The sequence below is a fragment of the Camarhynchus parvulus genome, chromosome 2 (assembly GCF_901933205.1).
Source record: "Camarhynchus parvulus chromosome 2, STF_HiC, whole genome shotgun sequence".
NCBI classification, from domain to species: domain Eukaryota; kingdom Metazoa; phylum Chordata; class Aves; order Passeriformes; family Thraupidae; genus Camarhynchus; species Camarhynchus parvulus.
Window position 1 is genome coordinate 78,076,366 of NC_044572.1, and position 24,524 is coordinate 78,100,889.

The 24,524-nt window shown below is 42.7% G+C and overlaps 1 protein-coding gene across 2 annotated transcripts; it reads right to left on the bottom strand.

The window, feature by feature from the left end:
* On the bottom strand, nucleotides 1-24,524 carry OTULINL (OTU deubiquitinase with linear linkage specificity like). 2 transcript variants are annotated; one of them, XM_030971816.1, is made up of 8 exons: nucleotides 24,431-24,524; nucleotides 9,119-9,278; nucleotides 8,979-9,010; nucleotides 8,784-8,875; nucleotides 6,238-6,387; nucleotides 5,336-5,464; nucleotides 2,909-3,181; nucleotides 1-1,804 (listed from the first exon to the last, which is right to left on the bottom strand). In XM_030971816.1, exons 1-8 carry the CDS (start codon nucleotides 24,522-24,524, stop codon nucleotides 1,625-1,627), a joined length of 1,110 nt encoding a protein of 369 aa, XP_030827676.1. In that variant the 3' UTR covers nucleotides 1-1,624. The 2 variants fall into 2 exon arrangements, with proteins under 2 accessions (XP_030827676.1, XP_030827678.1); XM_030971818.1 differs by lacking the exon at nucleotides 24,431-24,524 and adding an exon at nucleotides 21,030-21,116.

Below are 24,524 nucleotides of genomic sequence, written 5' to 3' on the forward strand. Positions count from 1 at the left end.
ATTATTACAGTTATCAAGCCTTCTTAATTAAAATCTACAAATCATTCAATAAAACTGAACTCAAACTTTCAGAAAACAAAACAGCTACAATAGAGAACTCAGGTGTTTGTATTTTTAAATATATATATATACATATACACACAAATAAAACGAGCATAAGGGATAAAATAGCTTTTCTTTACACAAAGGAACTGAGCACACTCCACTGACTCCAAGCATTACCATGAAGATACTTCATGCAGTTGCTTTGGCTCCTGCAGGCCCTGTTCCCATTTCTGCTACGGGCTTGCATTTTATCCTCAAGGTTTAATAAAACAAACCTGCCTGTCCCTCTATATCTCTAGGATACGGAAAGGAGAGGCTTTGTTTCTTAATAAATCCCACCCTCTTCAATATAACCATTAGCCTGTGGCATTGTAAGCTTTTCACAAATATTTTGCAAGATCTAATACTTCTTCAAGTTAAAGACCCTTATTTTGAAATAATCAAAATGCATTGATTCTTTTAGAAAACAGAAGTCAACAAAATGTTCCATGTAGGAACGTAAATCTCATTCACTTGTCCTGGACAGACTTCTTCAAACACAGAGGTCTAAATTAAATATATCAATCTTAGGCAAGGAGATTAATACATAATCAGAGGATAAAACATATATGCAACACTGCTGAATTCATATAATGCATAAAAAATTAGTATTTTCTGAAAATGCAGTGTTTTGACCTGTATTCCATGCACAGCTTTCTCAGATGAATTGCAAAGGAAATCCTGGCAGGTAATGTTGAAATCAGCCCTTAAAGGATTTACAAGTTGACCAAAGCCATACACAGCCACTGGCTGTGACTCTGTTGGGTGCTACCTATTAATGCTGCCCTTTTTACCTTGGAGAAAGCGATGTACTTTACTCACATACACAGGAGATCTTCCATTCATCTGGCACAGTATTCCTAGGTGCTGATTTTTCCCCCTGTGTAACAGTTCTTCCCCTTCAGGGAGCACCACTGGGTGCAGACAGCTCCATTTCCCATGTCTGAAGTTAAGTGCAACCTGATGCTGCTTGCTGTGCCCATCCCTGGAGAGAGGTGCTCCGGCAACAAGGGAAGCCAAGTGGATTTCAAGCAGCCATGCAGAGGCCCCAGTTTATATCCTTCCATCCAATGCAAGTTAAATAGCATGGAATATAAACTGTGGGATCCTGGGATTTCCCTCCTCTGTGAGTCATCCTACCCAGCTAGAGACAGACACGAGTAGGGAAAGGCAGTCATTGCTTTAGGCACTTGAGTTTAACCCATCTATGGATGTCAGAGTAAACCCTTAGGCTAGCAACGGAAAACTCAGCATAACCTTTGCCTTCGTTGTCAGGCAGTCCAATTTTTTTTGTCTGACAATCCTCAAACATCACATTTTTTTGCCCCAGACAGTATAGCAATATTTTTTATGGTTTTTATGGCTGACTGATGGTGAACTGAGCTGCAATGGGAAAGCAAAATGTTTACACAATAAACCCATAAACCATTTTGTAATCATTAATGAGCATTCTTAAGATTTTACTGCGGCTGATTAGAAACTAATTCACTGGAATTGGTCATTCACTATACTATACAAAGGAAAAAAAAACACGGGTCCTTCACGTTCTGAAAAGGGGGATGTGATAGTAGCGGTCATCCTCAGTCAGGAGAGAAATCTCATTCCATTCCCTTCGGTATTCATCTGGATACTTTACTTGAAATTCCTCTGTATTAAACCTATGCAGTCTGTAAACTCGTATCTTTACTTCAAGTAAGTATCCAAGAAGAAACAGGTCAACCTAAAAATGAAAGAAATCCAGAAGACATTTATTTCTAGGCTTCGAAAACTAAACTGAAGATAATCCAAGTTAAGGCAAGTCATTTAGCTTCAAAACAGTAGACAAGGAATAAAAGGGGCCCTTTTCCTAGTGGAGTAAAAACATTAAAAGCTTGAGGACATTCCCAACAGCCCTTCCACTTCTCTTTTGCTTGTAGAAACATTTGTCCTCTGCCTGACACCATACATAACCTGCTCCCCAGCCAGCTCTCACAGCTGACTGGGGAGCAAGAAAGGAATAGCTGTTACCAAGACTGATACACCCTGAAAAAATGGGAAGCCCGCCACCTTGTGATCACTTGCTACATATGGAAAACATTACAGTGAAAGCAAAGAGTTTCTTGGTACTTCACATATATGAAACTGGAGAACTGGCATCTTCATTGATACTTCTTGCAACGGATTGCTTAATCAGGAAAAAAAAGGTTTGGGAAAAGTTCATATCCTTGGGCATAGCCAGACAGAGCAGAACTTGCCCAGTTATAATCAAACTGCTCCTAAATTTTTCTGCATCACGTAACAATTGACTTGATAACTGAAATTGATTGTAAAAAACAATTTCAGCTATCGGAAAGTGAAACCATTTGCAGAGTGGCAGTGCGGAGTTTATAGTCAGCACTGAACTTCTCACTAATTATAAAACAGGAAACAAAAACCTTAACTTATAAATGTGATTAGTAGAGTTCTTATTACCGACTCTTAAAAGACATTAGATCTCATGAGAACCAAAGAGTGGGAAGAAAAGAGAGTAATGCTACAGGATTTGGCACAGTGGAACACATAGGAAAAGCAAAACAACTGGTCAAAACAGCATCATCTAAAACTATTTTACATATCAAAGTTATTACTGTTCTAAACTATGTCTTATTGATAACCTGTAGCATTTATTTTTGGGGCACGCTTACTGCAGGTTTTTTTTTCCTGGAACATAAAAGGCTATCCTCAGTCCACTTCCCCACATCTCAAAGAAAAAAAATGGGCCAGCTATCATGGATGATGTATAATATAATCACCTAATCACCAAAAAGATGGAGTAAGTTTTGTGATTTTTCATCTATATCCTCACCTGGTCTAAGCAAATAGAGTCACCTATGGAGTTCAGATGATTCATCATGAAACTCAGAGGGTCAGATGAAGAGTCACGAGCAAAGAGAAGGCTAAAAAGGTTGTGTACGGGTTTGTCCCTGCTCTTTATCTGCTCATAGGCTTCGACAACTTCATAGAGCATGATGAATTTTATGGCCTCATAAAGTTTGTATTCCTTGCTTTCATCAGAAAATAGTGTATTACACATGCTTCCTCTTTCTTCATGATCTCTTGTAGCACTTATTTCAGCCCACTGGAAAGCACAGAGAAAAAGAAGATTATCAAAATTATTAAAAATTCTATTTAACACAAAAGATTGCAAAACAGGAACAGAAGCCTGGTCTAAGTGTAAAGCAGCGATTAATCGACAGAGCCCAGGCACAACAGCATTTGCAGGCAGCAGCTCCCAGTCTGATCAAGGCCAATGGTTTGAGGTACAACAAGGCCAAGTGCTGGGCCCTGCCTGGGTGACAACAACCCCCAGCTGTGCTACAGGCTGGGGACAGAGTGGCTGGAAAGTGGCTCAGAGGAAGAGAGTGGAAAAGTGGGGGTACTGGTCAACAGCCTCTGAACATGAGCCAGAGTGTGTCCAGGGGGCCAAGAAGGCCAATGGCATCCTGGCCTGTACCAGCAATGGTGTGGCCAGCAGGAGCAGGGCAGTGATTGTCTCCCTGCACTCAGCACTGGTGAGGGCACACCTCAAATCCTGTGCTCACTTTTTGTCCCTCTCTGTGAGAAGGACATTGAGGTGCTGGGGCATGTCCAGAGAAGGGCAGCAGACCTGGTGAAGGGTCTGGAGCACAAATCTGATGAGGAGCAGCTGAGGGAGCTGGGGGTGTTTAGCCTGGAGAAAACAAGGCTGAAGGGGAAATCTCATCACACTCTACAACTACCTAAAAGGAGGGTGTAGCCAGGTGGAGGGTTGGTCTTTTCTCCCAGCGAACACGTCATAGAACAAGAGGAAAAGGCCTGAAGTTTTGCCAGGGGAGATTTTGATTGGATACTAGGAGAAAATTCTTCATCAAAAGTGTTGTCAAGCATTGGAACAGGCAGTCCAGGAAGTGGTTGAGTCACTGCCCCTGGAGATATTTAAAAGTATAAATGTAGCACTTGTGGACACGCTTTAGTGCTGGGTTAGTGGTTGGACTTAATGATCTTAAAGGTCTTTTCCAAACTAAATGATTCGATGATGATGGAGGTGGGAAAGGCAGCAAAGAACCCTGTTAGTAAAAACAGGCAAAAATACATCTCACTGGCCAAACACCATCTTTACTAAAAAAAAAAAAAAAAAAATTAAGCTGGGAGCTATGCCTCATGCCCAGTAATAGCATAAGGCACCACAGAGTTGCTTTGAAATAATTTGTTAATTGTAAGAAGGATTTATTCATTCTTTTAACTTGAAACTTTTTTCTTAAAAATGCAGATTAAATGCTTCATGCACTACCATCAGCTAAAAGAACTACAACAAGCTGGAAATGAAAGCCAAATAACCCAACACTGGGAAATGCAAAGAGCAACAAGAACAAAATGATAACTGCACATAACTACCAGCCCATCTCAAGAAGATGCAGCTGTCACTTGGCACAGCAAGGGTGCAGGCAAGGGACCAAATCATCTATTTTCATCCCCTCTTTTTCTTTCTCATGTTTTGTTTCTAGAGCTTAAATTAGTCTGTTTGGGGTTTTGTTTTTGTTTTTATTTTTTAATTAACTAATTTCACTGCAGATGCAAAGAAAGTCCAGAGGAGCTAAAGAAATGTGCAAGGTCTTGACAGGCCAACTCTTTATCTCTTCTTCAGGAGGCTTTGGAGCTACTGAATCTCCCCACATTTTAAATATTAATTATATTAAATAAGAATATTATAATATAATTCTTATATTAAATATGAATTATAGTCCTGGGTTGGGGATGATGGCAATCTGGCAATGCTAAGCAGAGGGGGCAGTGAGGCTGACAGGTCTTTGCAATCAAGTGCAAGCTTACAGAGAGAAATTATAGCAAAAATGGATAATCAAAACATTTAATGGGGATAGAATCGTTTTAGGAGAAAATGCACTGTTTATTTACTTCTTTCCAGCTGGAGAGGGAATCTAGAGGCATCTCATACACCATGTTTACTTTTAATCAAAATGATGAGATACTTCAGGAGCCACTAGATGGCAAGGACTCACTGTAGGGACGGTGGCCTCCCTAACTTGCAGGGAACTCCTGAGTACTTGGCCTAGTGGATCACCAAAACCTGGATTCCCCTGCAGGAGAGATGATGGCCTTCCCAGCAACTCAGCAGTGTGAACCCGGGAGGGAGGCTGGCTGCCCCACTAATATGCAACCAGGAGAAGTTCCTTAATTCTGTCTGAACCAAATTCTCAAGGCTTTTATTCCTCCCAACCATTTCCTAGATACTCACGTTTGTCTTTAAGGCCTCCATACATTTGCGCAGCTTCCCAAAGGCATTGGGACCCGTGTATCTTTCTGGCCCAAAACTGTATTGCTGAATCCAGTTACAACCTTGAGAATACAAAAGCTTTTCAGGGAGCTGGGAAAAAAATAAAAGGCAAGCTCATCATAATCATAACAAGAAGCAGAGTATAAGGTTGTATAAACTTGTCTACATACAATTTACGATGTGGTTCTATCAGCTGTTTGTATAGTTCAAACAACAAAGTAAATGGACCTCACAATTCAAATGCTATGAAGGAGGATCCACTTAACTGCCAAGTCCTTAAGAAACTTTTAAAACAGGGCCAGCAAAAAAAAAAAAAAAAAGATGAAAATATGCTTTCAGCAAAATATATAACCCACACTCTGGAAAAGCTGGATACTTCCAAATTCAGCGAGGTATTTAGAATTACAGACACCTTCTACTCTGCACACGCCTCTCTACAGGCAAAACCTATAGATCCCACCTCCCTGTCACTATCTCCTGATAAAACTCCTGGAGTCCACCTGCTGCTCCAGCAACATAGCAGCTCCCAAGTGAGCCACTGAACTTTGTATGGATATGGATGGGGAGGATGCAAATAACCTGTTGTGTTAAGGGAGTGACATCTAGAAGGGTAGAAGTAACATTCACCCATCCACTTTTACTTTTTTTTTTTACGTCATTTAGACTCATGTTCACATTGGTATATTTAGATTAGGGACAATTTTTCAATTAAATGTAGTTCAATGGGTTTGAAAAACTTATCTTTGAATTCTGATAATGATTCTCTACTTTGACAGCCAGCATACCACTTTTCACATTGAACAAAGCCTCCTTCTGCTGTGTATAGATAGCTACAATGTGTTCATTCAGGAAATTAATTTTACCTTCAATATATCTCTTTCCTTCATCCACGAAGGAAAAGGAATGCCTTGGCTGAATATCTGAAAAAGCACTGCTCTTATTACACTGTAGTTGTCCCTCCTGACTTGTCTCAGGTATTTGATATGACAGCTCCTAAACAATTTTTCATATGCCTAGAAACAGAGCAAGAAAAATTAGCAATAAAAAATATTAAACCTTGGAAAAAAACCCATGTTATTTGAAGTCCAATTCCAAACTACTCATAAGAGGGAGCTAGGGGAACAAGAGAGTATATTTTGAAGATTTATATATGCAGAAATGTTAAACCACCATGTTTTTGTAAACACCTTAGACTGGCGCTGCCCATTGAGAGTGATTCTGCATTCCTTCCAAACCCAGCAACTTGTTCAAGTCTCTGCACTGTCGCTGCTGTAAACATCCACATGGTCAACCAAATTAGAGCAGATCAGCACAGATTTAACCTCAATCATTCTAACAATTTGCACTGACATGTGAGATGCAGCAGCAAAAGGGCAGGAATGAGTATCTGGAGAAAACTCCTTCTGGCAAAAAACATCTCCTTACATTGACCTGAATCCATCGTACAACACTGACCTGAGGCAGAGCAGATCTGGCAGCTCTGTGCTGAAGTGGACAGCCCTTGGTCCAGCTACACACTCTGCATTACCACTGGCTGCCATCTGAGTCCTTGCTGAGACAATTCTGAGCAATGAACTGGCAGAGAATTAGGGAGAGGACAGTGCAAGTCCCACAGGCCCCATCACTTCCAGTTTGCTTCCTGAAGGGGGCAGCAGGATGGTCTCAATTCCTCATCCTCGGTCTGTCTTGGTTACTCCCTCATATCCTCCATTACCACTTCTCAGCTGCACTCTGTCCCCTTACCCTTACTGTGTTAGCTGAGATAGTGAGCCTATTAAACTCTTTCTGCTGAGGGAGCTTCCTGCTGCTTCAGCAAACTTGAGGGCTTCAGAGAAGCCTCTTTCTAGATGACCTGCTTTATCAGCTCACCATCTAGGTGTACCACATCCAGAAGAGAACAGGAACCAGCACAAAAGAGGGAGAGGGACTGCGTGGAGGGATAGAATGTAAGAAAATAAAGATGGGGCAGAAGGTAGCCTCACACCTGAGGAATTGCAGCTGTACTAATCACCAAAGATTAGGAACAGGCCTGCCCTTAATAGGCCACAGCTGTGTCCAGTAAGAAGAAGAGTACTACAAAAGAGTGGGTCAGCTGGATATGAGAAGAGAGATGGAGTTTGTTGGTTGTGCTGCGAGGAGCTGTACATGAGAAATCACTGAGAAGGTATGGGAGCTTTGCAATATGATGACAACAGGACAGCTTAGCTGGACGAGGAGAGAAAGAGGGTGAGACAAGTCAAACATGGGATTGTTCCTTTTGGGAATAGCAAGCATGATATGCTGGATCTCTCAAGACCTCATCTTAAAATGTGCTCCTTACCATGGCAACTTCTACATGATGCAACCAGACATCCACTCACTGCTCCATATACAGGAGTCTCCTTTTCAGGTCTGGTCATCCAAAAGGCTCATAGATTTATCTGAAAGGCTTTTTGCCCAGTATGGGCTTGCAAATTTATTAGAAGTTTTGCTATCTTTTGTTACTTGCTCCTCCAAGTAGTTTTTGCCCTTGCGTGTTGTTCTGTGAACTCTTGGTACTGCTGCATTCCTGCATTTAATGTGGCAAAACTGGATCTCTTCTCTGTTCATCACTTGAATGCAATTCCAGCTTTTTGAAAACTATCTTCTTTTTTCTACAACCCCTTTATGCTACTCTTTATCCTTACCAGTTTCTTTTCGCCCTTTAAGTCCTTCTTGGTATGCGTTTGCTCTGAGATTCCGATAACATGACCTAAAGCCAATACATGTCAAATACCCCAGCGCAGTTGAACTGCCTGTCTTGCCAGCAGCGCCCTGGGCAGGGGAAGAGAAGACACTGGCACAGAAGCATCTGGGCTGGGGTGCAGAGCTGGAGCAGAGGGACTGTGCCCAAAGGTATGGGATGGCCAACATCCAGCACCCCAGCTCCCTGCCTGCTGGGCAGCACCCAAGCTGGCACAGGTTAGATGCCAGCTCCTGCCCTGCCTGCCACCAGCTGCAGCTGATGATGCTGGAGAGGGGAAGGCTGCCAAGCATGGACCTTCAGAGCTTGGAAGAGAAATGGATGTGGTGCTTCCTGCCTCCCTGAAGTAAGAGTTTTTACCTTAAATCAAAGGCTGGCCAAGTGACAGCGCCTAAGACCACATTATTTGGGCTTTAGCACTGGGGATGATTCTTCCTGTTAAGGTTGCTGGTGCTAGAAGAGGGAATTTAGAATATATACAGGACTAAAACCTGAGCTACATTTTGACCTGCACTGCTGTGCTCTTTATTTAGATGCCTGTTCATGCTGTCCCTTTTGCTTTTCATTTGACTAGCCAGTGCAGCAGGCTGTGGTAGCTGCTGCAGCTGTTTGTGCTGAGAGTGCTACTTCTTTTCCAGGTGCTGCTTCTTCCCTGTCCTCATGCAGAGATTAAAATTTAACTCTTACCTCCCTCATCTGTTTGGCCTGCTTTGTTTCTCCTTTCCATTCTCTTGCACTATAACCAAGTAGATCAACTTCTGGCAGCACACTGAGATTCCCTAAATTGAGATTGATTCACAGATTAGTTACATTCAGCTGTTGTGCATCTAAAGGGAAGTTTGAGGGTCATTAATGAATGTGGAGTGACAACAAAAAGCTTACTTATGAGTTGCCTCTGAAGGTAGTTGCTCCACCTGAAACATAAAGGATAGAACAGGTGTCACCGAGGAGGTGTTGAAGGTCAGTATTTACTGAAGTAAGCAATAGTGTGGAAGATTGAAGCCTGCATAATAAAAACCTACCGTTTCAGCAGCTGTGCTAAAAAGCTGTAGAGCCTTCTACAATACCAAAAAAGAGCTGTGAGGAAGGACATGCTTAACATTAGCTGCACTTTCACTTTTTGCCACATGAGACACAGGGATTCCTTGCTGGCTGTTTTCCAGGACCACACCTCATGCCTTCCTAAAATAGGGATGAAAAGAGAGAGAAGAAAAATCTTATCACTGTTTTGAAGTACTTGTTTCTGTTTGTTTTCTTGCAAAAAGAAAGATCATCCGAACACGGTATCACTTCAAATGAAACACAAAACATGACATGCAAAAGATTAATATATTTTACTTAATACTTAAGTTTTTGAAGTTTCTAGGGGCTTGGGGGCACATAGTTCACATTTCCACAGTATCCTGCACACAGTGAAGGCTACATATATAGTTACAATGGAGGCACAGGAAGACTGGTATCAAACACACTGCTCAATAACAAAAAAAACCCAAAATTGTTTTGTTTGTTTTTTTTTTTTTACTTCAGGATGTGCTGATCTAGAGACCTGTACTGTCATTATTTTGTCTGTAAGTCATGGCTTTAAAGACATGACTTTAAAGGTTTGTAAGACTTGTAGTCAACAAATGGGCCATATAGGGCAATATTAGCTGACTAAGCATCATATGACTGCCTGGGGAATTAAAGGAATGTTCCTGCCTCAATTTGGGTAAGTTTAGGGTCAATTTAAAACTCCAGAGAAAGATCCTCCCCAGGGATTTGGTAGAAAGCTCAGGAGATCATCATGCTTACTTCACAGACATAAACAAGGACAAGATTCTGTTGCTCCCCTAGCATTACAAACAAGGTTAGGGAAGGTTACGGTTGTCTCTTGTTCATAAGAAGACCTACAAGTAAAAAAGGGCCTGAAGACTGAACATTTGACAAAGGGAGCATCTGCTCTCTAAGTGAGAAATTTGTCCTCTGCAAGAAATTTGAATATAGGAAATTCCCAGAGCTCATGATGAACAGCTGCTCTGTTATTAACTTATTTATTGATTTAGTACAAAACCTTAAAAGAACTCCACTTTTTATAGAGGCATCCACAGAGAAGGCTGAAAAGATCCTTCTCCAGGGAGTCTACAGACAGGATTACTCATTCCACATAGTTTTATGTCAGATGAACTTCTGCCTCTCCTGGCTTTAACAGGAAATTTAAGAGGGGCTTAAGTTTTCCAAGTAAATTAAGCCCATGCACTGTGGACAACAATCCAGCCAAAGAGTTACATATCAATTCCAACCTTAGCAACAAGATAAACAGTGATGCACTCATTTTTATGAGCACTGTTGCATATATACACAGAGCAGTGCTGATACTTGGCCTTTCCCAATATTCTGTTGTTTGAAGAAGTTTTATTACAAGATTTTGTACGCAAGTCATCTGGTGGTGAGACCCAGACTTTGTCTCTCCTGTGAACTAAAGGCAGGTTAAGAGCTGTAAATGCAAAGGTGTCCATAAATTTTAAGTAATCAGAGGTGGGGTTGGGGTGCTAGTTCTGAAGCTCCAGAAAACTCCAGTTTATTACTGATGCCAAGTAACAGACAACAAAACATCAGCTGTAAGGTTTGGGAATGGAAAACTTCATAGAAAACCCAGATACTCCCACTTACAGCTCACACGCACATATGAACACCCTCCCACTTCCTCCTGAGGGACACTGGTAGGCACATTCTCAATAAACACAGAAACTTCTACCTAGAGAAATAACAATCCCAGCAGAATCAAGCAGCTGCAATTTTTTCTCCCTCTTATTTAAGATAAAGGCATCAGCATTGGAAAAAAACTCAGTGGACTTAGAATAACTGAATCTTCTGTCCACTAGAATGGAACCTGATGGCTCACAGATGTTCAGCCCATGGATCAGTATCAGCTCAGGGTATTCTGGATTTACCCTGTTGTATGCAAACCAATGATGACTGAAATTAGCACCAGTTTAAATATACAAAATCAAAGGAAAGTTGCAGCAGACTTTAATTTCATTATGTAAAAGGATTGTATGGTCCACTCCCACATTTGATTTTGAACAAACTGGCTCTATAAAAAAAAAATCAAGAGCTGGTCCATCTGTTAAAATTACATACTTTGCATTATGGAGAACCAAGAAATACATCTGAATGCAAAATTTCTTCCCTTACCCCTTTTTACAGGCAGAAAGATGACAGCTCCACATCAGTTTTTAAACTGAATCAAGCAATCTTTTGAAAAAGTTTTTGATGGTAATAATCCTGAAAAAACCTCAGGCTACTGGAGTTCAACAATCTCTCTTTCCATGCCTGTGGTTAACAGGTGCTTGAGCAACTGCTCTTCAAGGAGTGCTGGGAAGCACCGGGTTACTGGTTTCCATCAGAAACACAAATCAGTGTCAGAGAACACGAGATAACCACATAATGCTCACCCATTTTTATTCAACATGGGTATTTCCCTAGAAGAAAGCCTAATGGGCAATGGAAAAACCTGCAAACAAGTGATTTTGAGTATTTTTGCTACATTTGTATTGCAACATACCTTGGACTTCATGAACTTTCCCTCCTGTCATGGGAAAGCTGCTGTTCGAACAGCACTCTGTGACTCAGTTAATACTTTCAGTGCTTATGTCACACTTAGAAATTAATTACATTTTTTTATTCAAGTAAATGACATTTAGAAGTAGCAGTTGGATCACAAAGTGCTGCTGGTAAAAATACATCATGAGCATAAATTAAAGAAGGCAGTAGCTTAAAATAGATCTTACCAACCCCCCTCCCTGCACCTTTCAGAAGTCTTCAGAAACCAACGAGCAATTAAATTAATAACACATTAGTGGGGGGGAGTAAAATAAACCCACAGATTTTTAAACGAAATCCATTCCCTGGGATATGGGCACAATTCATCCTGCTCCTCAGGAGGCAGTGACAGGAGCAGTTGGTGCTGAGACCAGCTGCTGGGCTTCCACCTTCTTGAAGGCTGCCTGCAAGCATCAGCATGACAGGGAGGCCTGCCTCTTCTGCCATGCAGAAATTTGGAAGAACAGAGGAACAACAGAGTTGATCAGGAGCTGATAGCAGTGTTTATCTTATACAGCAAGTAATACACCATGTTTTCTTTTCGTGCCACATCAGCTTCCTGCTAGTGCCAAGCCTTAAGCTTTTACCCCCTGCAAAGTCAGCAGGAGAGACACGCAGAAGGAAAAAACCAACAAAAAAAGCCAAAGAAAAAAAGATAAGTAAGAAACATCTGTTTCATTCTCAAGTAACTCAAGAAGAATCTCTAAAGGATTTGCTTCACATGTGACTCCCTCACAACTCTTTTTGAGGCTGCCACCTTAAATATGCATAAGTTGATGAAATGCAAAATGTCAGAGATCAGCTTGGAAACTAGCAGGCAGCACTGTATGCATTACTGAATATCCCAGCATGTCTGATGGTGCAACCACCCTTTAATGGTTTTCTCCATACCATTAACAAGGCCATCAGAGAGATAACAAGAGCATCTTCCCAAATTAAAACATGACAGAATGATTTATTTTTGGGACATTCCTCTTCATGGTCTTTTTGGTACTGAAAGCAGAATATAGCACTTGTCACCATGAAGTGGCCAGGTTTCATACTCCCATCACACAAAATTATGTTCATAGTTCCCAAAAAGCAGGCATACCCTCATTCAAAGAGGGAGGCAGAATGTGGGATGCCTCTGTGCCAGCCCTTCTGCTGTCCCACCTGAGCCACTCCTTCTCCCTCCTCTGTTGGATGCAGAGCTAGGAAGGGAGACCCCTCAACTGAGACATGCAAAGCTCGGCAGGGAGGTCCAAGTCTGCCCGTGTTCAAGGTGTGCGCGCAGTTCTCTTCACGTTGTTGCACATTGCTGTTTTTCAGATTTTACACCATCAGCACCGAGGTATGTTACAGAAAAGGCTAAGTCCCTCTCTTAAGGGCAAACAAACTTACCCTCATAGAGCAGGCTCAAGCATGATGCACATGTTTACATAGACCTCAACTGAATGAGCCAAGAGGGAGACACAGAAAAATTATTCATTATACAAATTCAATACCTACAAAAGATTACATTACATTAGAGTTTAGAAGAGAGAAATATGCCTTTTTAAGTGGTGCCAAGAGATTACAAATTATTTGATTTCCCAGTTTATTATCAGCACCACACAAAAAATAATACTGAAAACAGATCGAACACATACCAAGATATGTGAGAAGCACTGCTTAATTCAGTAACTATTTCATTACAAACCCCTTCCTTTACAGAATAAAGCAACGTCAACTTCTTAAGCAACATTCACGTGCTCTAACAAACAGGAAAGATGAGGATCTCTCCTTGGTATAATAAGGAAAAGAAAATAATTTACAGGAAAAGATGGTAATCGTCAATGGCTTATCACAAGTTCAACCAGGTCTGCTGATCAGATACCTTCTTATCAAAAAAAACCAAAAAACAAATGAGAATGCCAGCCCCAAACCACAAGTAGAATCACACAATTATCTAGAAAACAGAATAGTTTTGGTAACACTGAAGCCCATCAGTTGCAAGAAAGGTTTTACTTACACAACTCTTCTGCACAGGGCTTTCCCAAGTGCCCTCTTAGCTCCCTTAGTCTTTTTTTTCAGAAAAATATAGAGAATATAGAGCTGGCAGCCTTCTTCAGACTCCCTGATCATCAACAGGAACTGCTGGTGTTAATGCATCTATCCAGTTGGGACACAACTTATTCCTCCTGTGCAGCAACAACCCTAATGTGTTCTTACCTACTGGGTGATTATCTAAAATATACCCATCTAGAATTACCTTTACAAAACCAATTTCAGCTATATAATCAAGATATTAATGCATGCCTTAGCCTGCACATACCATTTTCTCTCTACAAATGCCTATGAGAACAAAATGAAAGTTTAGTTCTTCATTTCCTGTACAATTCAGAATTCAGCTTCCTTTTTAAGGCACAGGGTGCTTCATCCAAGATGAATAATGCTTAGCCCCACTTCCATTTAAGTAAGAAAAATCATGACAGAAGCCTTCTGAGAATTTACAGTCCAGAATACTGGACAAGAAACACATGAAAAGCATTTCATGCCATTAAAAAAACATGAATCTCTCTAAAACTCTTATTCCTATTAAAAAAAAAAGAAAAAATAAAATAACCTCCTTTTAAAGAAGGAGCCTATGAAATATCTGCTACTGTTTTTTTCTTAATGTGGAAAAAAATCTGTTCCCATTCAGAATTGCTATTTAATGCCTGTACACTTCAAACAGAACTTACGTAAATGCACTAAATCTATTATTTGAAAGAAGCCCACTCTAAGAATTCTTATTCTGCCTGCTGCAGAGTTGCATGTTGAGTCACCCCTAATGCCACTCATGGTTGTTTCACAATTCTCAAAATGCTTTTCTTTTTTTTTCTTTTTTTGCCATGCTGAATCTAAACTATAAAGGAAATAGAATAAAGGAATAACAGAATAAAGGAAATACTTTCTTCCTGAACATCCCAAGTATAAATACCTTGAGTTTTTTATGTTGATATGTAGATAACTAAATAACTGAAACCTGGTTAGGGGGAAAAAAGTCTTTCTTAGCAGTAACAGTAATTTTTCTCCTCCTGATTTTTAAATCTTGTTTGCTAGACAGCACAAGACCTGCACCAGCTACCCCACCCTCCAAGGATGCACAGTCATTAGGTGGCTGGGGGTACCACAGGCAGCATTCCTCCTGGTCTCTCCAGGCAGAGGTCCAGCAGCAGCTGCCCCACTCCTGGGGTTTCCCAGTGCAGGAAGTGCCCCTGGCTCTGCCTGGATGCTTTGTAAGCACACAACACAGGACAGTCCAAGGAATTCTAAGCTATCTGTTGATAAAAAGTTATCCCAACTGATATCCAGGAAAACAGCAAGATCAAGTAACCCACGACAAACAAAAAAATCTACTCTTCTGAGCTTGTTTACTGTCCAAGGAGAAAGCCAGCCCCATCTCACCAAACTACATCCATGTTGCTCATCATTCCCATCTCTGTACTGGGTCTGACTGTTGCACCCACACAGATTTTGTGTGTCTTCAGAGCATGGCCCTCTCCTGAGTGTACCCAATTCTGTGTGCAGATGGTGCAGAGCTGTGTATTTTTCACATGGATTAGAAATTACATGCCATTTATGATTAATAATCACAAATGATTTCTATCTCCTGGTGGAGCACCAGATCACAAAGCCCGTGATTCCTCAGCAGGTATTATGCAGAGGTTATTCCAGCAGTGTTTTACTTGTGTCTTGCCCTCTTTTTAAGATCAATTAGAAGCACAAAGCAAGGGCAAAGAAAGCAAAATATCAAAGCCATCACTCTGAATGCAAATGGCAGAAATTGGTCTTGCATCTCTTCCCCTCTGCCTCTCAGTGTCCAGTCTGACGAAAGCCAAAACTTCAGCTTTATTCTGCACAGCTCATGGTACTTGTATGGAAGTAGCTGGAGTGTTCAAACCCTGCTCTCTCCATCATCTCAAGGGCAGCACTTCCAAACTGGCATATTTTAATTAGCTCAAGCACACAGGAGTCCTCTGCCTTTTTGGGAGAGTGCATTACCAGGCACTCCTGGCCTAAAATATTACACAAAAAAAAAGCATACTGAAAGGTAAAATTGATTGCATCAAGATAGTCACTGAAATTTAAGTTATCGCTCAGTGTAATACCAAAGTCATAGCTAACAGAAACATTTCATAAAAATGTGATTCAAGAACACAGAATATTCTGTGCAAGAGCTTTCTACTTGTAAAAGCACATTATTAGTAGTATTAGTATTATCATGCATAATAATATCACTGTCACTATTGTCACTGCTAATGCACAGTTGGTATTTTTACAGACATTCAGATGCAAGAAAAGTTTCAAGCGAAGCACTCCAGACATCAGTCACAGGGATCAATAGACCACAGCTCCCTGACACCTCTGCACTTGCTCAAACTGCCTAAAAACCAGACAGTTACGTGGCAAGGACTAAATAAAATCATGCACTCCCGTAAAATACAGTTAAATGTGACCCTGCATATTGAGATCTTTTTGAGGGGCTGGCACTTGGCAGTGGCATGACTTACTTTCACTTGTAAAGTAAGAAAATGAAATCCAGGGTCCTGGACAGTTTCTGTCATGGAGCCCAGCAGTATAATTTTTAAAGTTCTTCATTTATGAAACCCCCTATTTTTAAGGCCTTGGCCTCTGGCAAAAAGGTCACAGCTGAAATTCATGTGCAGGAAATGACCCAAAATGAAACCACAATTGAAGGACAATAAACATATCTCCAAGCTGCTCACAGACAAGCCCCTGGCGTGGTGCTGTGCTCAGAGCAAAACTGGGGAAAACGGGTAGGGCTTCTCTTTGTCGTACAGATAGACCTGAAACAAGTATTTAAGTTTGCAAAAGACTGATTTTGCACAAACTTGGCAATTAAAACCTTGCTGACCATTCAAGGGAGGTGATTCTGCCCTCCACTGTGGTGAGACCCCGCCTGCAGTACTGCATCCAGCTCTGGGAACCCTGGCATAAGAAGGATGTGGACCTAATGGTGCAAGGTCCATGGAGGAGGCTGTGAAGATGACCAGGGGGATGAAGCACCTCTCTTATGAGAACAGACTAAAAGAGCTGAGGTGGCTCAGCCTGGAAGGCTCCTAGAAGACCTTACAGCACCTTCCAGTACCTAAAGGGGCCTACAGGAAAGATGGAGATGGACTTTTTACAAAGGAATTTAGTGACATAACAAGGGGTGATGGCTTTAGATTAAAAGAGGGCAGGCTTAGCTTAGATATTAGGTAGTAAGTCTTCACTATGAGGCTGGTGAGGCACTGGGACAGGCTGCCCAAAGAAGTGGTGGATGTCTCACACTGTAAAGCGTTTAAGGCCAGGTTGGATGGCGTTCTGAGCAACCTGGTCTAGTGAAAGGCGTCCCTGTGCATGGCAGGGGGTTGGAACCAGAGGGACTGTAAGGTCCATTCCAACCCAAACCATTCTGTGGTTTCCTGGTGGCAGCTGATCTTCAGGCAGTGCCAAGCACCTTGCCTTGATGCTGCTTTGCCACACGGATACAAGGGCAGACTTGATGACGGCCAAAGCCTCAGGGACACCACATTGTATCAGGGCACTAGTTTGATGCTAAGGTACACATTTCTCACTTTCATAGCATCATTTCCCCAACATGACTACCCTGCCCTGGAAACATAAATGCTGAACACGTCAAATATGTGGAAAACCTCAGCAACATATTATGTATGGACAAGGCACCTGAGATGGGGTCCTGCTGAAATAGAACCAGTGAAAGGATCAGAGACTGAGCATATACAGCCACATCTTGCCACACCTTTAGCCCTCCACCATCACAGAATAGGGCTCAAGTAAGACAACACGTCTTCTGCTCAGCCCACAGCATTTTCCTTAGAAAAATGTTTGTTGAAAGATAAGTGTGGGCAGTACAAGCTGCCTTGCTTGACACATCCCTCTGCACAGGTACATAGTGACATCTCTCCTCACTGGTGACATAAGGACAGCAGCTAGAGACACACACTTCCTCTCTCTGTCAGGAGCTTCCAGCATGTCCCCATAGGCTACAGAGAAATCCCAAGCACTTGGGTCTGGATCTGGAGGATGCCAAAAATGCATAGTGTGCAGACCAGCAAAAAAATAGGAAGAAGCTACAAGCACAGCGTAAGGCTGAAAAGAAACCAAAAGATGCTGACTTCAAAATTTCTCAGAAAATTCAGGAAGAAAGCTGTAGAAGTTTTGAAGTATTTTACAAAGTTTGCCTTCGCTGGAGCCCTCTCAAGAAGTGGACAGTAGTCCCTTTATTCCCTTTATGTCCTCAATTATGCTGGGACACAACTCTTATGGATTTTTTGTTATGCTTTTATGTTATCAGGCAACACACAGCCCAGTCATAAGTCATATTGTTCATGGGAAAAAAATCAAACTTTTCATCAAATCAAATTTTGAAATATACAAACCAAACTCTAACACCTCAGAACTGGTACAAGATGCCTAGTAACACACTCCCCTCTTAAAACTGCCAGTGACTGCTTTTACATTGCTGTGGCTGAAGGAGTGGAACTCGCGTTTTCTATCATGAAACTCTGACCTTTTCACTAATAAGTAGCTGTTTCTCTGTCTTCCTGAAAGGTACAGCATTGTTGTGTGATCCAGAGCACTGCAACCATGCACTGAGGAACTGGCATCTGCTATACTGGGAATGCCAGCAGTGGAGCACATGGGCAGATCTCCCTGTTGCTGCTACACGCTGGCACCAGGCCAGCTGCATCAGCCCGGGAGTGAGGAAAGGATGCCCTGTGTTCGCCGGGCCTTCCCAAATTCCATCAAAGCAGAAAACAGATCCTGAAGTGACTCAGGGCCAGATGTCAGACAGCAACTCAGATTAGTGTTTCACTTTAAAGAGTACTATAACTCTTTTAGAAGTCAGACTGCCATCAAATGCCATTAGAATATGACTTAGGCAGCCCAAAGGTAATTAAAAAAATAATTTCACAGCCTAAAACAAGAGGAGATTAAGAAGCTCCTTAAGGTAAACCTTACGCCATTCTAATCACACCCAAAATTAGTTATGCAAGCCTAATGAAAGCAGTGTAATTATATTACCTTTTGACTCGTGAGCACTGGTTATTCCTGTGTTTTAGAAACAAATAAATTATACCCATAATAATCTCTCCTAGGACAGTTTGGCACCATGACTCCCACAGTTCAGCTGTGTGAGGTCAGGAGGTTCAGCAGAATTATTTCTGAAATCTCAACTCATTTGCCTGGGTAGTCATGCAAGATCAAACATTTTCAAACATTAAGCTCAAGAAAAACTGCATACATTTTTTAAAAACCCTTTCATGTTTGTTGTCCGATCTTTGGTAGATAAGATGTGAAGATTCAACTGGAAACTGTATCTAAGAAACAAGGTGGACAGAAAGTCTTGATGCTGAATGGGAAATGAACACCACCTAGGCAGGTGGTGGTGTTTTTTTCACTTTAATATATTCCAAACAGGTAAAGTCAAAAAACCCTTATATCCGAAAATGGCAAAAAATCTCAGAACTACAAAAATGTAATATTTTAAAAATTCCAAATACAGATACTTATCTATAAAACCACTTATATTTAAATGCTGACCATGACTTTCATGCTTTTTCTTCTCTTCAAAATAAATTCCAACACTCTTCACCTGGTACTGTTTTATAGAGATAGGAAAATGGCATCTTCTCCTTCTACCAGCAGGAGACCCCCCTCAGTTTCTAATCAAATTATCTGTCCACTAGCAAAGAAAAGAAATTCTTAAAGAAGCACACTTCAGTGACTACAAAGAAGCTTTCTTAGCCCGTCATTACTTCCTGTTTCACATATTTTGCCTCTTTGTTTCACCACTTGCTGAAACTGGAGCGGGCCAGAGGACGGAAGTGGGAATAACGGTACTTGCACATATTAGCAATGGAGCGGGTAGCACCGTGCTAGCTTCAACTCACCCACTAAATACCACGGAAATCTGGCTCTTTCTCCACTGCAAAAAATGAAAGTATAAGCTGCATGCAATTTGTACAGCTCCTCCAAAGAGAAAACAAGCTGGTTTAGTAAGAAAGGCAGTTCAAAATAAGAACGGGATGAGTAACCATCAAAGCAGAAATGTACCACAGAATGTACAGCAGAAACACAAGTTGGTGGGGCACGGTATCCTCAGTCTGAGCAACCACTTCTCAGTGACATAAGAGACCACAGCATCATTTAGGTTGAAAAAAAATTTAAAAAATTAGGCCTAACTGTTAACCCAGCACTGCCAAGGCCACCACTATACCATGTCCCCAGGTGCCACATCCACATGTCTAATAAATATCTCCAGGGATAGTGACTCAACCACTTCCCTGGGCAGCCTGTTCTGATGCCTAAACACCATTTCAGTGAATAAATTTTCCCGGATATCTAATCTAAATCTCTCCTGTTATGACTTGTTACTTGAGAGAACAGACTGACCCCTACCTGGCTACAGTCTCCTTTAGGTAGTTGTAGAGAGCAAAAATGTCAGCCCTGACCCTCATTTTCTCCAGGCTAAAAAACCCCAGTTCCCTCTGCTGCTCCTCATGTGACTTGTGCTGCAGACCCTTCACAACCTCTGCTGCCCTTCTCTGGACACACTCCAGCCCCTCAACGTCTTTACTGTGGAGAAGGACCCAGAACTGGATACAGGATTTGAGGTGTGCCCTCAGCAGTGCTGAGCACAGTTGGGCAATCACTGCCCTGCTCTTGCTGGCCGCACTGTCGCTGATACAGACCGGAATGCCCTTGGCTTTCTGGGCCACCTGGATCATGTTCGGCCATTCCCGACACCGAGAACCACCTGCAGCTGGCCCTTTCCGGGGTCCTCCTGAATCACACCTGCATTTATGAGCCCCATTTCCTAAACCTTCACCTTTCTGGCGGGAATACAAGCCAGTCTGCAACACGTAGATTCATACTGCACATAGTAAGGAAAAAAAAAATTACAGCCCCCGAACCAAAGAGCCAAAGCCCGGCCGAACACCCGAGCTGAAAGTGGCTCACGCTGCTGTTTTACAATCCCAATCCCCACGCATGTCGGCGCTAATTCCGCCCTCAGGACACAGCAGCTCCCAGGGCATCTCAGCCCCGTGCCGCTCCCGGCATTTCCCCTCACGCTCCCGGCATTTCCCCTCACGCCCGCAGCCGCCGGCCCCACACAGGCAGGGGGCACAGCCGGGCGGTCCCGCCGGGATGGCCCGAGGAGCAGCTTTCCGGCTCCTCCACTCCTGGAAAACAGTCCCCAAAGAGTCAAGTGGAAAAGAAAACGGGGAAAAAATAAAGAAACAGCAAAACCAGCCAAACCCTCGCCGCGACTTCGGGGGCCCTCCGAACCCGCCCACCAGCCCCGCCGCGCCTCACCCGCTCCGCCGCTCTCCTCCTGCCTCCCCGGGATCCCACCCGGCTACAGAGGCAGCGCCAGCCACTCCTGCCTCCCCGCGATCCCACCCGGTTACAAAGGCAGAGCCGGCACCGCCCGGGGCGGGGATGCCGCGGGGCCGCCCCGCTCCCGATCCCACTCGGCCGTGCCCGGGAGCCGGGAAGGAGGCATAGCCCCTGTCAGCGTCTCTCGGCCTGTCTCCCAGCGGAGTTCTCCATTTCCACAGCAACCCGTGCCGCTCCTCCGGCAGTGAGATACAGTTTGTGCTCGGGTGTCACAACACGCTCTTTTACATTTTGTAGCAGCATGGAATCATGCCATGGCTTGGCCTGGAAGGGGCCCTAAAGATCATCTAGTTCCAACCCTCTGCCATGGGCACGCACGCTTCCCACTAGACCCGGTTGCTGAAAGCCCCATCCAGCCTGGCTCTGAAACCCTTCCAGGGATGGGGTTGCCTGAAACACTTCTAGGGATTCCAGCTCCCTGAATGGAGACCAACACCATCATCATCTGTTTGAAATATAGCCATTAAATGTAAACACAACTTAATAACTTTGAAGTTATTGGTTATTTTTTGTTTTTCCCTGCCATTAGATGTTGATTCCCTCACCAATTCACTCTTTAATAAGATGGTGTGCATTCATCCAAAAAGAAATTCCCCTTTGCCAAGTACCTTCCCGTATAATAGACTTTTATGTGTCATTTCTCCCAGAGGTATGTAGAGAATTTGCATAGACTGGTATACTTTCTTTTCTGGTTACACGTTAAAGAATAGTATTCTTCCATCTCATTAAGGACTTTGCAGGATAAACAGAAAGGAATTGTGATGGTCCTAACAAAGACTTAAATCTTTTACAGAGTTACAAGCAGTTTGCTCCCATACAGAGCCAAGACAAACTTACACAGTCTTCTGTTATTAGATTTTGTTTGGGTTTGTTTGGCTTTTTTCCCCTAAAATACCACAAGATATTAAAGTGGTTGCAGATCAAGACTTTTCATGAAACACTGAAGAGATTTATATTGCTTGGCATGCATATCAGATTGTTTCTTTCTCCATCTCAGTTAATCTGGGCAAGGAACAAGATAGGCAAAACCTGCTAAATATTGGTGTGCCAAGCATTCACTTAGTTGCACTTGCAGAAAGCCATACCCACATTTATCCAAGTAAAAGAAAATCTAGGCTTAAAACCCAGCTAAAAATAGCAAAAGTAAACAGTTGACTTAAGAGGCCTAAAGCTGTCAGTTGTGCAAGTAGCACTCTGTGCTGCTCCATCAAAAAATCCATTTGGAAAAAAAATTTCCTAAGTGCCACCTCTGTGCCTCTCCACAGCACCAGTCACCTGGTGCTTTCCGTCTGGACTCGCAGATCATGCTTAATGTAGCTGTGTCTCAGGAGCTGCAGCTGAGAGAGATGCTGCCAGGGTATAGCTCACATGGCATCCACCTGCAAAGGCTTGAAGGTAGCTGGAACTAATTTATTTCCACATCTTGTCTGCAGGTATCACATCCTTCAGCTTCCCTTTCCAGCTTTTTCCTAGCCTTGGCCAGGCCAGTGTTGGTGGCAGAAGATGGTTTAGCATTGCAGCTAAATCCAGATTTGCATCTTTCTACCTTCTTTTAACCTGTGTTAAGATCTTAGTATTTAACTGGTGGTTTATCTGTGCAGGCAGGCTTGAAAGTGAATGTTTATCTGGCTGCTGACTCATCAGAGGAGAGAGATTAAATGTATGGTACAGTGTCTACAGATCAAGCCCTGTACCAGTGAGTCCTTCCCACTTCACAGCTCTCTGCTGTCTCCTCCATGCATTTGCAATCTGGAGCATGGCCTTGGGCCTCTATGCATGGGAATAAACCCTGGGACAATCAATCAATCAATCAGTCAGTCAATCAGAAATCACTTACCTGAAACCTCTTGAGAGACTTTTTTAAACTAACACTGTCCATAGTGCCTTTTCTTTCTCCTTTAGCTCTTTCTAGACCTCTTCCCTGAGTCAAGAAGAGCTCTCTAGGACCTTTTTCCATTTGCAGGTTTTGGCAGGAAAATGTTGTCTCTCCTCCTTGTGAGTGAGATGGGACAGCCTCTACCTGCCTCCCTCCTTGGTGTTGGATACATACACCACTGTAAGACTGAGCCAGGTAACACACAACACTCCTGTCCTGTTGGGCTGGTCTGTGTGTGCTGTTCCTGTTAGATGAATGTGGGTTAGGATAATCCTGGAGAGCGCAAGCAAGATCCAGATCTGAGCTGGGATCAACAGCAGAAATGGAAATAGCAGCTAACTGGAAGGCAGTTTCTTTTACAGACTCTGCAGATTTGGAAACATGCTGCTACAAAAGTTCAGGAAGCTGCAGAAAATGTCAACTTCTTAACTTATAGGCTCCCTTCAGACATGGGAAGGTTGCTATGAGGTCTGCACACAATCTCCTCTTTTCCAGGCTGAACAACCCCAACTTTCTCCGTATGTCTTCCTGGAAGTGCTCCAGTGCTCTTATCAACGTCATGGTCCTTCTCTGGACCTGCTCCCACAGAACAATGTAGGGAGACAGAGAAGGCCTTACACAGCCCATGCATTCAGTAGGTTTCAGCAGAAACAATGCATTCTCTGCTTTGCCTCTGAGTAGGCAGCAGCTGTGCAGGGACAAGGGGACAGCTCCAGGGAGCTCACACTGGAAGCAGCCTGAATTGGATTATCTTCCTCCAGACTTCCTGGTCATGGCATTTTGCATATACTACTGATACTCAAACAGGGCTATGTGCTGATGGAAAAGTTTTACTGCTTAGGGATATTTATGGCATTTTCTTTCTTTAGGGGAGTATTATGAACTTTCCCACAACATGAACCTCCAGGTTCTTCTGCAGGTCATGGCATTTCCAAGCTGCAGCCATGACTGTGACTACCTCCCTCTGCTTGTACACACGTGAGAAAAGCACAGCAATTGCAGCAAAAGGTTATACTGAAAGCCATTGCTAAGCAAGTGTGAAGACATTTTAACTGGGTCTGTTTAAACCCACAAATCAGTAGTCAAAGCAACTGCTGTGCTCATCTGAAGGTGAGCAGCAGGATTATAATCATGGTGCAAAGAATGTAAGCAATTCCAAACGAGTGCTGAGACAAAGGCAACAGCATCCAACCCAGTAAAAGTAGGAAGCTGAGGTGCAGAACTGGTGACAGCTTCCTCCTTCAGTTTTTCAAGCCCATTTTTAACAGTCAAGAACCATTTCCTTGTTTATCATAACTCATTACTACTATCAAAGTCAGGTAGTCCGACACATAGGTAAAAGTAGTACCCATGCAGCTGCGATCAGCAGCACAGGATTTTCTCTAGCTGATCACCAGTTTGTTGATATGCCAAAATTTATAGCACAGCAGAATAAACTTACCAACTCTTCTCTCTAAGCTAATTCTGCTTCGGTTTTTGTGTTCAATGAAGTGGTTTCTGTTCTTGCTGGCCCGTCTGTCATGTTGCCTCTGCAT